The sequence below is a fragment of the Haliotis asinina genome, chromosome 15 (genome assembly GCF_037392515.1).
Source record: "Haliotis asinina isolate JCU_RB_2024 chromosome 15, JCU_Hal_asi_v2, whole genome shotgun sequence".
Classification (NCBI taxonomy): Eukaryota; Metazoa; Mollusca; class Gastropoda; order Lepetellida; family Haliotidae; genus Haliotis; species Haliotis asinina.
The window spans coordinates 44,735,918-44,752,437 of NC_090294.1; the positions used below are offsets into that span (position 1 = coordinate 44,735,918).

The 16,520-nt window shown below is 39.4% G+C and overlaps 1 protein-coding gene across 6 annotated transcripts in view; it reads left to right on the forward strand.

Moving 5' to 3' along the window:
* The window catches only part of LOC137265181 (B-cell linker protein-like), a 64,100-nt gene that overhangs the window by 9,674 nt on the left and 37,906 nt on the right, over positions 1–16,520 (forward strand). For 4 of the 6 annotated variants that reach the window (XM_067800517.1, XM_067800516.1, XM_067800518.1 and 1 more), the window contains exons 2-4: positions 5,693–5,754; positions 7,108–7,152; positions 9,039–9,056. In XM_067800517.1, coding sequence (XP_067656618.1) covers positions 5,693–5,754; positions 7,108–7,152; positions 9,039–9,056 — 125 coding nt within the window. Of the gene's footprint in view, positions 1–5,692; positions 5,755–7,107; positions 7,153–9,038; positions 9,057–10,274; positions 10,323–16,520 lie in introns of those variants that run through there. The other 2 variants (XM_067800521.1, XM_067800520.1) reach the window with 2 other exon arrangements.

Here is a 16,520-nt window from a genome sequence, read left to right on the forward strand (position 1 = left end):
TAATTATTATCTGTGGTAAAATTACAATATTGTTTCAAAATGGAACCTTTGATAATATTCTTTGGTTTTAATGTTTAAATTTACGTTTTAAATTTGTATTAAGTCTTTGTTGTCATACCAAGGAAAAACATCTTTGCTGAACTTGAACTCCATTCTCTTCCCTCAGAGGTTACTTGTCCTACGAACCTCTGTTCTAATATGGCCATATTTCGCAGTTCTCATAAAAGCCTCTTGTGACAAAAACTGGCAGCAGATTTATCTCCTTTTTCTTTCTGTCCAAGCAGAACACGTGTTACATCAACTTAGATTCAACTTGACAAATGCAAGCAATGTGGAGAAACAAAAATGACATGACTGAGTTCTGTCTAGAAGAAACATTTGAGTATCGCGCTTGGGAAGAGGTTCTAGTTTACACGAAGCATTCGGAAATTACTGAGATCTTTTGAATGATCACTTTTGAAACAAGGTAGCTGATTGCACTACTAAATCTGATTGCCTCAATCATGAGTCTTCAACACTCGCACTATGAAAGGGTTGTATTAGAACAGAGGTTACGTAGGAAGATGTGACAAGTAACCTGTGTGGGAAGAGAATGCTTGAACTCTATTGCTTGAATTTCTTCCTTGACAGACATTTCGGAAATTGAGGGGATGAAAAATGATGACAATTAGTGTGGATTTACAACTTCTTGCATTCTGTCGAAGGCAACATTTCGACATAGATTTTAATCACATTCTAATGCAGGAAACCTGTGTATTTTACTTACAAACTATTTCAAATATGCAAAAGATTTAAGAGCTTGTGTCACTGTTGATGCAATGCTAGCATGCTGGATAATCTAAGCTTGTAATATGCTGTTGTTTTAGTTTAGTGTTTGCCAGTTAACTGCTTATTGCTGATTAAAAACCTGACCTACCTTACCTTGTTTTTTAGTGGTTATTAAACGATCACACTTGTATGGATTGACTTGGGCACGATATTACGATTCTCTTGCATCAATTCCGATAAAATTGCTCTAAAATATACAATTAAACTGTACAATTAGAAATAATGAAGTGTTTAAATGTATTTTACCAAGAAGGGTTTTGTCGTGATTTTGTTCTGTCAAACATATTCCCATTGCTTTTTGCCTATTTTAGATCTTTGAAACATAACTTCCGGTATGGAACTTCGAACGAACGGGTTTGATAAACACAGAACCTTGCAGTATTGTGTCATTTATGCACTGTGCGACACTGTGCAGAGTTCGCCAAAAAGGATCTGCTAACGAGACCATCTCAACCAATACTGAAGTTTTTAAAGACTACAAACGAAAATTGAGAAACAACTGAAACCCTTGACCTTGATGAAAACCAGAAAACAGACACCAACGGTGATGCTGATCTATAGAGTTTTAATTCATTTCAATTCATGATCAGTTGTCTTGAAGTTGCTTAAATCATGTAAATACTCATGACAATGTCCTTTTTGTCGTTTATTCCTTTCTTACGAACCATCATAAACAGTTAAATTTCATAGGATTTGAAAATATCTCATTTTTTGGTCCCATGTGAGATTTTATCTCATATCTTTTCTGAGCCAGGTATATCCCTGCTGTCAGTTTATATCTTGATGAAAGTTTCATGCTGAAACTACCCAAAACATCATGAGTTCCTCATGACACTGGGGAGTCATGATGACTCCTAAATTTTATGTCTAGGGCAAACACTGAATCTATGTTGAATCATCACCTTTCACAGAATAAAGGAAGTTGTATATAATCAAAATTTGTCATCACTCTTCTTGGATGAATGTTTTATCACATTTGGGGACCACATTCTTTGTCTATAGGAGGGAGCATTGTGTATGGTGCAGGACAATGTGAGTTGTGTCAACTTACAAATTTTTACCTTAAAAAGCTGGAAGGAATTTTTTGGTCAGCTTATGTGAACACATGTGAATGGATTTTTTTCAAACTTGTAGATCACTCTCCATATCAATAGAAATGCAGTGGAAGGTTATGCTTTGATATTTCTTATTAACGAGAATTGTCAAAAATTACATTTCTTGTCTCAGGGAAAAGTGTGGCATCAAATTTGTTCAATGAAAAACTTTACAATCATTTAATGGATTTTTATAAGATTTAGGTATTGGCTTATATGTCAATAGGAAAGGGTCAATGCAAAGTTTGATACAGATCTTGAATAAGAACTTAAATAATTATTTTCAGTTATCTCACAGCTGAAGTTTGTAGTCATGGTCATAGCTATTATTGAACCATTCTCTGATGTTTGCTTCGCCTTAACCAATACAATGTACAACATAGTTGTAGTCAAGTACAACATGCAATATGTACACACATACTCATTGTACTCAAGAGACACTGAACTGCATGCAGGCTTGTAAACAGTTCACTGAGCAATTTGTTTACAACAGTGGACGAGGAAGTTTGGAACATAGTCATCCGGAACATGGTACGATCTGTGTACATTGAATGTCTCGCTCCAGCCTCTCATAAAGCTCTGTACCAGGAAGGGTAAATATCCTGAAGCAGAAACAACAAATATTACCAAGTCAGTGTTTGATGTTCCTCAATGAAAATGGATTTGTATTTATTTTATGTCTTTAAATTTACATTTCATAAGCATTGTAAGCGCATTCCAAGTCATGACTGAATTTATCCTCAAGGCTCCAGGAAATTCATGTTCCTAGCATACTGTATGTGAAATTTGCTAAAATAAAAGAAGCAAAGACATTTTTCTTTTAGTATTAGCTAAGATAACAGGATCCTTTGATTAATTATTCTACCAGTTATCTTCAATGGTTGATCGTTTGTAATGGATCAATAATTAATTATGAGATTTTAACCAGTTTGCAGTGCTAGAAACTATGTAAAGCAGCTGCAACATTATCAGAAGTAGACTACACTTCCACAGTTCTAACTACCAGCCAACAGAGCCAGGAGTGAATTTAGCCTGCAATCCTCTCGAGCACAGTTTCCTCTGTGTGTAATCTTCTGATATGTTCATGAGGAACTTTAAAATGACAGGAAACAAATGAGGAAATATTACTATTGTTTCTAGAATTGAGTATTGTTTAGAGAAGAGAAAATTGTGCTTAACAGAAATATATCAGTATTTAGCAGTCTTCTGAGATTAATTTTTGGGATTACACAGTTGTTAGGGTGAAGTGACGTTAATCATGTGACATGGTGACACTGATAAACTGGTGATTGATAGCTTGAGCTTGTTGACTGTCGGCCATGATGGCATGAAAATTGTGGGGATCAGTACCTTGTGTTTTACTGATCCTTCCAAGTGTTATAAGAAAGAGGTGATGACAGTGGAACTCTACATGTGTTGATCTGAGGGTATTATATCTAAAGGTTGTATGGACAGTGAACAAAGTATATTCCGGAAGAGTTACCTCCCTTTGACATGGTCTGTGCACATATATGATATTTATCTCTGTGTATGAAGTGAGCTTTTCATACCTAGAATAAGGCTAGAGGGGTTTGAAGCAGGTCAGCTTATGTAGTGGGTAGAAGCTTTTTCATTGAGGCCCATTTCTGGTGTTCTCTCAGTGATATTGTTGGAATGTTGCTAAAAGCAGCGTAATACTAAACTCAGTAACTTACTAATATCACACATATCAGGACTAAAATCTTTTCCAAAGGAATGAGGTTTCTCGACATGCTAACGAAAGACCAGCTTTTACACGCAACACAGCGGTAAAGTTGTAGAGAAAACAGAATGAGCCAGATGGAGCTTCTTCATTGTGATGTTTCTGAAATATAAGTTAAATAATTATGGCCATAGCTTGGATGTGAATGTTGCTGACAAAACAGGGATGAAAATCCTGTACAAGCGTCTGGGACCAGATGCTTACACGCTTACAGTTAACGTTCATATCATTATAATATGTGCAGAAGCCTTGGGTTGTAGGTCACATGAATGATGACAGATAGTCAAGTTGTGACATAATGTCACTTAAACCTGACCTTTGTAGGCAAAGGACATCACAGATGATGACTTTTTGTTAGTTATGACGAGTTATGTTGGAGAACTTCAAGAACTTCCTTGGCTTGGTTTGTCCTATACAGATGAGTTACTTATAATAAAGAGTAAGACAGGGAGCGGATAAAGGAGAAAAAGAGAATCGAGATTTTAGTTTAATAAAGGATCATTTCATGAGCATAAAGGATCATTGCTCAGATATGTTTGCTTATGTGTTGTTTGGTTATCACCATATTTAGCAATAATTTAGTCACATGCGGGGATTGGGAAAGAGAACTATGACACTGAGCCATTTCCAGGATTATTAGCCATTTTCTGAAGTTAGAATGGGCCACTGCCATTGTCTCAATAGTAAGCTTCAAACTTTTAATGGGCCATATTTCATGTAGGCTAATTCTTACCAATATCTTTGTCATTTAGATGACTTTAGAAACTTCCATAATGACAGCGAGTCTGCTTGTCCCAGACGTTTAACACTTTGGTTAACTAATGAGCAAACCTAGAGGCTTAATTAGGGGGAAACCTGGATTTGAACCCACAATCTCAGGTTCCTGGCATACCTAAGGGATGCAACTCTGTATAGAGAATATGTGACAGCTGGACACCCAGCAATACAAAAATAGCAACCTCATGTAAAATGAACCCACATTCATAATCATTGAGTATGTATGGCTAAACTTGTAATTATCTTTGTAAAGTAACTATTTTTGGCATTAGTAGTAAGCTTTGTCCTGGAATATTTTTATTTCACAATCTTTACTTGATTTTTTTAGGTGTGTCTCCCCAAATGTTTCTGTTATTCGCAACTTTTGTTTTTATTTCTTTAAGGACAAAATTAAAAGTAGACCTCAATATATCTTTTTGAAAATATCTTTCATCTGTAATTGTACCCCGCTGCAATGCGGAACGGGGGACTATGTATACAGCAGCGTTTGTACGTCTGTACATTCATAAGTGTGTATGGGTTATCTTATGAACAATTGTACCCAATTTCTTCAAATTTGGTGACAGCCTACATTGAGGGATTACGCAGACTCCAGTCAGTTTTGGTGACCTTGACCATATTTTCAAGGTCACCATGACACTTTGGCCACTTTTCAGATTCTTGTTAACGCGATATCTAAGGAACTATTGAACCCAATATCTTTAAAATTGATGACAGCCTACATTGGCAGATTACGCAGACACCAGTCAGTCAGACCTTGACCTTATCTTCACTTTGACACTTTGAACACTTTTCACACTCTTTAGCATATGTCATGAACTCTTATATTTGATGCCTTCAAATTTGGTGATGGTCTACATTTGGTGCTCCTACATCAGGGGCTTTGCAAACAAAATATGACCACAACACTTTGTCCACTTTTTGAACTTACGCTAACTCAGTATTCCATACAACATTGCAACCAGTGTCCTCAATTTTGTTGACAGCCTACATTGGGTGATTATCCAGACACCAGTCATTTCACGCATCTTGTGTGTGAGCAAAAAGTAAAGAGTAATGAATATGTTATAAATATTTCATTCTTCTTAAGCGGTGGGGGACATTGCCATGCTAGTGGCAGACACTTGTTACTAGTAATAAATATTGATTCGTCTCTCATACCAGTTCCAAGAATATTTTTGTCACAATGTTTCCTTTAACTTTTGTCTCCCCAAATCTCCCTGTTTTCCTCAAATTGTGTTTTTACTTCCAGCGATGACATCTAAAGGCAAAACCAGGGCAGCATTGCCAACACCAGGTGGCAGACAGTCAGATGTAAGTAGTTTTTCACCTAGTATTAATCATCGCCTTTAGTTCAGTAGTGTTCACGGTAGCATTTGTACAAGTGTGTGCAGAAGTAAAATCGAAAATATGTATTCCAAATCTTTTGCACATGAAATGTTCAAAATTTATTGTTATTTCATATGTTGCTGTTTTGAGGAACTTATTAAATTTAAGTAAAACATGCATGGAAAATATTGTTTGCATATTTTTTGCATGAAAAACGCAGGTTTCTGCATTAATGTGAATACCATTAAATCAAGATATAGACCTGAAGTATGCTTCTCACTATATGTTAGGTCATCTCTTGTTTTCCAGAATAACCACATTTGAGGTTTTTGTTTTGGAGGGACAGGTTTTTACTTTTTGCTAGAAAGACCTCTTTCCAGGTTTTACTTTTCATATGTAAGACTGCTTCCCAGGTTTTACTTTTCCTAACTTTATATGAACATCAACATTCAAATGATACATGAATGTTTGAAATCAACTGAAAAATATTGTTCAGTATTAAGCTGAAAGCACAAATGTTTTCCCAAGCGAGATTGGACCCCAAAGTCTCAGTTTCGTAGGCAGACGCTCTACCACACAGCAGTGCCCCGAGGGATTTCCCGACCCCGATGGTTTTACATTTTCTACCAGAACCTCCGAGAAGTGTTTTCTCTAACATATATACCATCAATGATGGGTAATTACAATGTAGATGATCACTTAGTGAAATTACATAACAATAACTGAAGCGTGCGTAAAATCAATTTAATGACAGTAACTAGAAGTAGATAATTTAACACCATTACCCTCATCGGCCCAGTGGCATTAAAAATATTTTGTTTAACTTTGTTTGCACAACAATTTTCTTCTTGGTTGAGGTTGGCGATGAGAATAAGCACCAAAACGGATATGGTTGGCTCAATGAACCATTCATGCAGATGGACATTTTTAACTGCGAAGAGGTCAATAGTCTCTGTTCATTACAAAGATAGACAAGTGTCATTTCTCTAATGTAAGTAGGGGTGGTGGGGTAGCCTAGTGGTTAAAGTGTTTGCTCATCATGCAGAATACCTGGGTATGATTCCTCACATGGGTACAACATGTCAGTTCTGTTTCTGGTGTCCCCCACAGTGATATTGCTGGAATATTGCTGAAAGTATTGTGAAACTGAACTCACTCACTCACCCACTGCCTGGAGGTCATATGTATTTAAAAACAAACTTTTGCAAACAAGAGCTGTCTTTTCAGTTATCACAGTTGTGTTGTTTATTGATAAAATCATGATCATGATAAGATGATGCGATAACCATAATGATTATTTACTGAATAATGTAACTCAAGTCTGTGAATCTGTTCTAGGCGCCACCACTCCCAGCTCGAAGGGCAGCACCACCTCCTCCACAGGTGAGATACACTTTATAATGGCACTGCACCATTCATACACCTTCCATTCACTAGTCATTGAATCCCAGTTGTGTAGAATGATGCTCGTATTGTTGATCACTGGATTGTCTGATCAAGACTGGATTATTCACAGACCATTGCAATATAGCTGGATCATTGCTGAGTGTGGCGTTAAATAAAACCAAAACAAAAATGTACTTTCAAATATGCATGAAACTTTCACCGATAGTATGAGATTGGAATTACCCAAGGTGGCGTTTTAGCTTGGGGACTGTTACTGTTATGTGCAGTTTTTATTTACTGATAAAATTGGGGAAATGAATTAATGCAGAAAAACACCATAAAACTGAACATGCATTCAATTTTAGCTCAAGTGACATGTGTAGCACATACATATTACATACATCATGAGTCACCTTATAATATATTTTAAGCGAAAATATTTTTGAAAATGCCTTAAAATGATTATTTAACCAATCAGTTGGACCCCAGTGAATAGAAAGGTAGTGTAAAAAATGAAAAAATCAACATGCAAGGGGAAGATAATGACGAGCACAAGGGCAGTGTCTGTAGAAATTATCTCCCCCCAGAGTAGGCGGGTTGTTGAGTGAGTGAGCAATTGAGTGTTCAGTCTTCTTCAGATGGGAGGAACACCCACAGGTATGGAACCAACAACCCAAAAAACAGTATCATCATATTGTTTACCAGCTGAAGCTTGTGTTCTTTCAACAACAAAATAATACCTTGCAAGTTGTATGCAAGTTTGTATAAAGTCAGGTTGCATTTTGTAGTTTCAGGTAGCACTGGTGCAAGTACTTAATGCATGAAATGAATCATGGGCATTTGGGTAGCTGAATGGCTAATGCATCTGCTCGTCACTCTAAAAAAGTGGGTTCAATTCCCCTCATATGAACAGTATGTGAAGCCCATCTCAGGTGTCCCAACTTATGACCTATTACCCAGAACTGCTTTGTTCAGGACTGATAATATTGACCAAAGTGAAAAGAAACTAAACTCATTCATGCACTCACTCAAGTGAATCACAGGTTTTATGAGGAAATGTATACAGAATACAGAGACCCATTTTTTTAAACAATAAAATAAAATAAAATAAAATACAATTTACTTAGAATGTTTTTGATTAAAAACAAGTTATTCATTCATTTTTTCTTGAAACTGATACAATACTAAACCATTTGAAAATGACCATGATGATTGTAAAAATTATGTCAGTAACCAGGGTAACATGATGTTCAGAAGGCTAATGTCAAAACATCCTCAATATCTCCAGGGTGTACTTTCTGATAAATCTCCACTATACCCAGGATGCATTTGCTGACTCTGCATTCATACAGTAGGCAATCAGCTGAGCCACTGTGACAACCGAGCTTGTCAGTGTCAACTATGATAGCAGTTGCAACTGTGAAGGTTTGTTCGCAGTGTGACTCAGATTTGGGGGAAATCATACAGACAAATTGACAGGATGGAAACTTAAAAAAGTGTATGCAAGAACTCCTGCTTCTTTCAGAGTACCTGTGCATTATTTGTTGCCATGTTTAAGCACTTAGATCATTAAAAAGGCGAAAGTGAGTTATGATGGGTTTGCTCAACTTCCCTGCGTAGACAACTGATTGGATAAACAGCCAGTCAAAGGAGATAATAAATTCACTGGACCATAGATGCATCTAGGATATCGTGGAGAATTATCCGAGCGTATACCCCGGAGATACTGAGGACAATGTCAAAATGAGAACAGCCAAAATGATCATGATACTTTTATTTCTTTTTCTGTGTGTATATGCATTTTGCAAGCAAGCATAAAGCACGCATGAAAATTTGTCCTAAAGTAGCATCTTGTTTTAGTAGTTTTCTGTTTAATGTTTCAGCCAAGTGCAGTTGAGGAGGTAAGAATTTATAAATGCCTGTCACTGTGTTTTGCAATAATACCAACATAACAACTGGCACATTTTGAATGTGACAACACCTGATATTTGAAGAGATTGTTTTTCCAGTTGTGCTTGATGTATATGGATAAAATCAATTTTGTTCCATTTTGATACGATCATCTTCAGTGTTGTCATTCACTTTATGCATATCAGAAAGACCAACAGTTTCATGTGTCTAGAAAGTAGTGCATGTACACATTTTACCGAGTTTATTACATTTTGCATGTACCATTCATTCACTAGATATGCATAGTCAGCACAATGCATGCTCAGTTTTCTTTTTTTGATCAGTATTCATATAACATTTCACAAAATTATGTGTGTATGATGTGATAAGCCATAAGTAAAATTCAGGGTGCTGTTGTAAAAAGAGATCACAGCCTGAAGTTGGTTGAACATTGACTAATGATTCTTGTGCGCTAATGGCAGCCTAGTCCATTATCACCTCTTAGCAATCTTAGTATTACTTTCTTAGGTTCATGTTAGTATATGTGGGTAGTGATCACTTTTGTGTACAACATCACTGTTTGGTGGAGATTATTAATATACCTGACTTCAACATCTCATGGATGTTTGTGCCCATGAAGATCTTGGTTAGAATTGATCTTCTAAACCATGCTTGTCATAAGAGGTGACTAATGGGATTGGGTGGTCAGGGTCACTAGTTCAGTGTCATTGTGTCCCAGCTGCATATATCTGGTCTGGTCTGGTGTGGTCCAGACTCGATTATTCAGTTTACATCAATTTTATGAAAAAAATATAACTTTTGAAGAAAAAATATTAATCATCAAAGGTGATCTGTCAAGTAGAATATTATAATGGTTATAACATGGTCTTTGGCTATAGCTTGTTTAGCTTTAGTGTTTGCGTTAGTTTTTCAAATGATCAGCACTTATTTGTTTGGCAAGTCGAGGAAATAGTTGATGTGCATGTTTTCCTTACTGGCTCTGCTTGACTAATGCTATTGTGCTGATCAGGTAACACCATCTTGTAATTAAGAGTCAGGTATTGCAAACTGTCCTGAAAAAAAACTAGGTTGCAATGGAGAACCTTGTATAATTGATGCAGCTATCTTCTTCCTGGTATCAACTGAATTAGCTCTGGAGAATTCAACAGAATTAGCTGGGGTGTGACAGATGTAGGCTCTCATACCAGTCATTCATAGGGTACTACTACTTGAAAGCATCAGGAACATTTTGTGTACCGGGGGAGATGTCAAATCAGGTCAGTAGCTCAGTAGCTGGATCCAGAATTTCTAGACATAGTAGCTATATAACCTTATACCTAATGAGTTGTTCAGAAGCTCAGGGCTTTCTGGGAACTTCGTCACTTAGGAGCATTGTGTCTGTGTTGTGCTGGACTTGTTCAGGAACTCAGGGCTTTGTGGGAACCTCGTCACTTAGGAACATTGTGTCTGTGTTGTGATAGACTTGTTCAGAAGCTCAGGGTTTTGTGGGAACTTTGTCACTTAGGAACACTGTGTCTGTGTTGTGGTAGACTTGTTCAGAAACTCAGGGTTTTGTGGAATCTTTGTCACTTAGGTTACATTGTGTCTGTGTTGTAATAGAGTTGTTCGGAAGTTCAGGGCTTCATGGGAACTTCGTCACTTAGGAACATTGTGTCATTGTTGTGATAGAGTTGTTCAGAAGTTCAGGGCTTTGTAGGAACTTTGTCACTGAGGAACACTGTGTCTGTGTTGTGATAGAGTTGTTCATAAGTTCAGGGCTTTGTGGGAACTTCGACAATTAGCAGCACTGTGTCAGTGTAGTTTTCACTTGGTCAAGGACTGTACTTGTGATAATAGTTTGGTGTTCAGTTAGATTCAGGATCTCCCAAGTGACAAATGGTTCAGAAGATAAAGTGTTTAGTCCTCAGATATTTGTAAGGCTAGTGATGGATATTGTGTTAGTTCTTAGATATTCATAAGGCTAGTGGTGGATATTGTGTTAGTTCTTAGATATTCATAAGGCTAGTGATGGATATTGTGTTAGTTCTTAGATATTCATAAGGCTAGTGATGGATATTGTGTTAGTTCTTAGATATTCATAAGGCTAGTGGTGGATATTGTGTTAGTTCGCAGGTATTCATAAGACTAGTGATAGATATTGTGTTAGTTGTCATATATTCAAAAGGCTAGTGGTAGGTATTGTGTTAATTCTCAGATATTCATAAGGCATGTGGGAGATATTGTGTTAGTTCTCAGATATTCATAAGACTAGTGATAGATATTGATGTTGAGAAGCCTATGGTTCATTAGATATTCCGAGGGCAAGTTGAGCAGTTTTGATTTTATGGCGCTGAAAATTTTCCTCAAGAAATTTGCTTGCATAAAGAGTCCACCATAATAAAAACGCAATGATATATCTGAATTTTTTCAGCATGAAGTTGTATTATCTGACATAGACCTACCCCACCAAATGCTCATTCTGTTGATTGCAGGACCCCATTTCACAAAGCTATTGTAGTGCTATGACTGTTTTAACTCTATGTTACAGTATAAGAGTTACAGCAGTGGTAGCCTTGTCATGCTAGCCCAGGACTTTAGCATGTATTCATTAAGCTGAGTTACATGGATGTAAGATATGGGTTAGAATTGTTCTTGAGCAACCCATGATGGTTGTAAGAGATCTTCGAGTGACAGGATCAGGTTGCCAGGCTTGATCACTTTGTTCATGCATTAGCAATAGTAGTATATACAATGGGGGTTTTAAAACACTTTCAAGAAAAGTCTCTACAAAGCCTTATTTACTAAATAAGGCTTTGGTTGGGTCCTTAGCTCTTGCTACTATTACCCCTACTACTTAACGTGTGTTGGAGGTAACACTGTGCTGTACGGTACGATCAATAATTCTTCTCTTACAAACCCCCTACCCGGCCCATCCCTCAAGTAGTATAAGTTAGGTTCGTCGGCTTTCATATCCACTTTATCTATGTTGTAAGTTTTGACTGACCATATAGGATCGGTGGCCCGCTTACGGCTATCACCCTCGTGTTCCCCCGGCTGGTATAGATACCTCACTAGGGCCCTATCTGGTATCTGTTTCTCCTTCCCACGCAATGGAGCGGCCGACTCTGCAACTATTGATTTTAGTTTGATAGCGTCTGCCGGTTTCTGACCTTTGTATCGTGTTTGGCTAGCAGTTGTGACACGGCACCCATGAACTCCTGGACCACTTTCAAAAAAAGTCTCTACAACGCCTTATTTACTAACTAAGGCTTTGGTTGGCCCCTTAGCTCTTGCTACTATTACCCTTACTACAAAAAAGTTGGCGGCCTATGTCACGTTTATATCGATGAAACAGTTTAACGTGAACCGCCTATGATATCTTTGGTGTTCATAATAAAGGCTTGTTGGGCTTTTTGTATCCCCTGTTCTATGTACTTTTTTTTCTCGTCCTCGCTGATAGCAGACTTACGAGATTTGGACCGAATATCTTGTTTCATTCCGTTATATTTTGTGAGTTCAGAGAGGATTGAACGAAACTCCTCTTCTGAGATCTTACTATCAGAGAGTGCCGTGGAAATACGCTCACTCACTGTGTTGAGCTTTGCTTCGGCCAGAACCCTGATCTCGTCGTGTTTCAATGCCTTACGATGAAGTCTGCGTGATACTAACTTAAGCGCCAACCCTGCCAACCCTGCCACCCCTGCCGTTATTTCAATACCTAGCACTATAGGTGCAGCCACGATGGTAGCCAACAATCCAACGCCTGCCGCCCCTAGTCCCATGCTGGTTGCCATAAGGGTAGTGTCAGCCCCATCCACGATATTGAAAGCTCTATTGTACTTCTTACATAGTGCTTTCCGCGTGTCACGGTCTTGTTCTAGTTGGCGTTTCACATCACATAACTGCCTCAAGCGGAACCCATCTACGGTTTCCAGCGTCTTCGCTACTTCCTCTACGACTGGGTACAGACCCATCCTATAATATATATTTTGAAAGATATTTTAATTGGGTTTCAGTTAATAGTCTTTCAATGTATTTGAAGTCTACAAGATCTAGCTTATTAGTCAGGGTAATAGGTGAGAGGCTAATATACTTTTCTGTTGTAATAAAAACCCCACTGAGGCTTATTAAGCGGTTTATAGGGTCCGCGTAGGTATCCCGTTGTATAACAATACGACAATATTGGTCTAGGTGTTCGTCAAACCAGTGTATTGACACCCCGGGTAAAATTTGGTGTACTCTTGAGGTGTTTTCATTATCTAAATAGGAAAAGAAGACTTCTATGATGAGTGTGAAAGGGGGGAATATTCTATCAAGATATCTACTATAAAAATTATTGCTAAATGTTAATTTATTTTTTGGTACAGACTTTAACATATTTTCGATACCAAGAGTTATCATGTATAATTCACCCTCCGAAATGAAATCCCTGGGCCAGATACCGTTATTCCTAATCTTAGAGACCAACTCCAATTCTTTTAATGTGATATAAGGTGAGGCGAGTGTTAAGTTGATCAGCCATTTGGGCTCTTTTAAATCTGATAACGGCACCAGTCTGTACATGTTGTCTTTGAAGTGCAGGATATATAATTCATCTTCCTCACCAGGCTGATCGAATCCCTCCGTATCTCCTAGGTCGTTAAGCGTAGTGTTGGGATGACTGGTCATTATTATACTATTACGATATAATTTCCAACTGGTTTTTTGATAATAATTCAGGGGTTAACTTCATACCCATGAAGTGTATGTTGTCAGGCAGGAAGATCTTGGTTAGTGATATCTTGTTTTCCACGATCACGTTGACCCCCTCCAGACTGGTGTCGGCTCCAACACCCACCCGCACGTAAACGTTGCAAACTTGATACTGGTGGCGTTTCACCCACCCGAGTTTGATCCCCTTCACGATCTCGACATCATTCCCCGATGGTTCCCCTAGGTAGACTTTGATGATCAGTGTTGAGTTTGCCGGTAGACTCTCTAGTATCTTGACCACGCCTTCGAATTCAGACACCAACTGCAATGTCACGTTTTGTATGGTCAGTTTACTCGATAGCATGTGGGCTGCCATAGTGTTGAGTGGGCTGACGACTACGCTACGTCTCTGAGTTGGGACGTAAGCCACGAGTAGGGTTCCATTGTTCACGACTTTGTTTAGGTGGTTGTCTTTGTTATCAGTAAACACGTAAGGGGAGCCGAGCTTAATATTGAGAAACCAGTCGTTATCGGGTAACAACACCCACTTGTCATCTTCGGTGAAGACGAGCATATATGGCTTGTTTCGGGCGACGGTAGTGCTCTCAACATCGTCGAACAGTTTACCCCCGAACGATGGGTATATTATCCAGTTATCACCGGTGTTAACAAGGGCGTACTTAGTGTTGACTGTTGCTCTTGTGGTATCTACTATATCACTTAGGGTTCCACCGGAGACTTCAACGCGTTTGTAAATGTTGTTTTTCAGTTGCAAGGCATACGATTTACCATCTACTCCGGGAGCGTCGAAACCGCACGTGTCTCCGAGGTCGGAGATCCCGATATTGACGCATTTTTTCACTCCGGGCCCTTGTGCGCTGGTCATTTTACATGAAGCGTTAAGCTGAGGTATCCTATATTTACAGGATTATGATTTATATCTAACACCGATATTATCAGCTCAGGTATGTTGCCCTGGGTTAATCTCTTATACTGCCGTGGTGAAAACAACTCGGTTCTACCGTCGTTGTATTTCTCAGTTTTCACCGGCACTGCTCTCAGTATAGTAGAAGGGTGACCTCCTTGAATGTTGTACGTTGTGCTCACCTGACCGAGATGAATGTACAGCTCTCGGTACGGTACTAGGTCGGGTAACTTCGTGCCTGTGACGGTTGTTGTTGGTTTTATCTCGTCAGGAGACATACCGAGTATCCTCGCTAATGGTCGGCCGAGCCTCAAGGAGGTTCTTCTGTTGTTGATTAACACCACTGTGCCGTTTGAGTCGTTCATCTTGAGTTCGGCTCCCAGGGGTTTGAAGACCTCGTCGTTTAGAGAGCACACGCTGTAGTAGCCGTCAGTTATCTGACTGCGAGCCCCACTGACGAACAGCTTATTGTTGCTGGCGTTGATGTTAGTCCATTGCGGTAGGTAGGTGATATCGCAGAGTGCGACTTCGAGTTGGCCTGACGTGTTATCGATCGCGTGCGTCAGCTGAACGGCCTCACCGCTCGTTATTCCTGGAAGTGTTATGTACATGTTAGAGTATATATGCTCATTATATAATAGTTTTAAAATGTATTCCCCTGGTGTGTTTTACCCTAAACTGGACGTAGATTTCTCCCCCATGAAGATCGTGGTTGCTCCTGGGTTGTATTTCAATGCCCAGCTTTTAGATGTGTTCGATAAGTATAAGCTTTCGGTGACTAACGTCAAGGCAGTCCACGCTTGGTTCAACAACCCTATGCAGTTCTGGCAGAATCAATTCAACTTTGCCGTGTGGTGCGCTACAACGGGGTGTGGTGTGACATTGACCGACACTCGGCGTGGGCCGCTGAGTCAGTCTGTGTTCAAGTTCCACGTGTACTACCAGGTCAGACGTATCCTTAAAGAGATCAGCGCCCCCCTCCCACAGGACAAAGCGTGGGACGCAACAAACAACCCGTACGATAGACGGGCCTACGAACGTATTTGCAATGAATTCGAAATAAACCCGAAGACGGATTGGCGTTTGCCGGGCCCGAACCACGGGTTGGGTATTCCTTATGATGGGGGGCGACCAGTGAAAGAAGTCAGTGATGATTTACTGAAACGAGATATACTACGCCAGGACTTTGCTTTGTCGAGTAATGAATGGAGGGATGATCGTATGAACTTTAAAGGTGGTGTTGCTTTCACAGTCCAGAAAGTGGAGCAGTCAACCGCAGACGGGTGGAAAATGTTCATGCTGGACACGTCGAAAGGATTCACTCGTGCTGGCACAATACGCTTGAACGACTCGATTCGAACGTACGTGTGGGCGCTGTTGGGTGCGCAGTCGATGACGCGTTCCAACATCCTCGGTAAGGGGACTGCTTACGACGCTCAGAAACAGTTCGTTGCCAACGTTGATGATGCTATCAATTCTCCAGTTGATCTCCCGCGGGCCATCGAACGCTACCAAAACGTGTTAGAATACGCCAGATCGAAAGTCAATTACGTGTTCGGCGTGGGGCTGTACATGGCTCCGAGTGATATGCAACTGAGAGTAAAAAAAGTGGTGGGTTATAACAACAAAATAGTCATAGCCACGGCGGATCAAAAGTTGGGTATCAACCCCGATATTAACACCCCCTATATCCCACACATCCCACCACGTGAAACGGGTATAGTGGCGCCACCCCCGGAGTCTAAAGTTCATGTGGAGGTACCCCCCACACAGCCCCATATTCAGGCCACCAATCATATTGATAATAAAACGGCCCTGGTGGTTGGTGGGGTAGCTTTGGGGCTTATTTGGTTAAAAA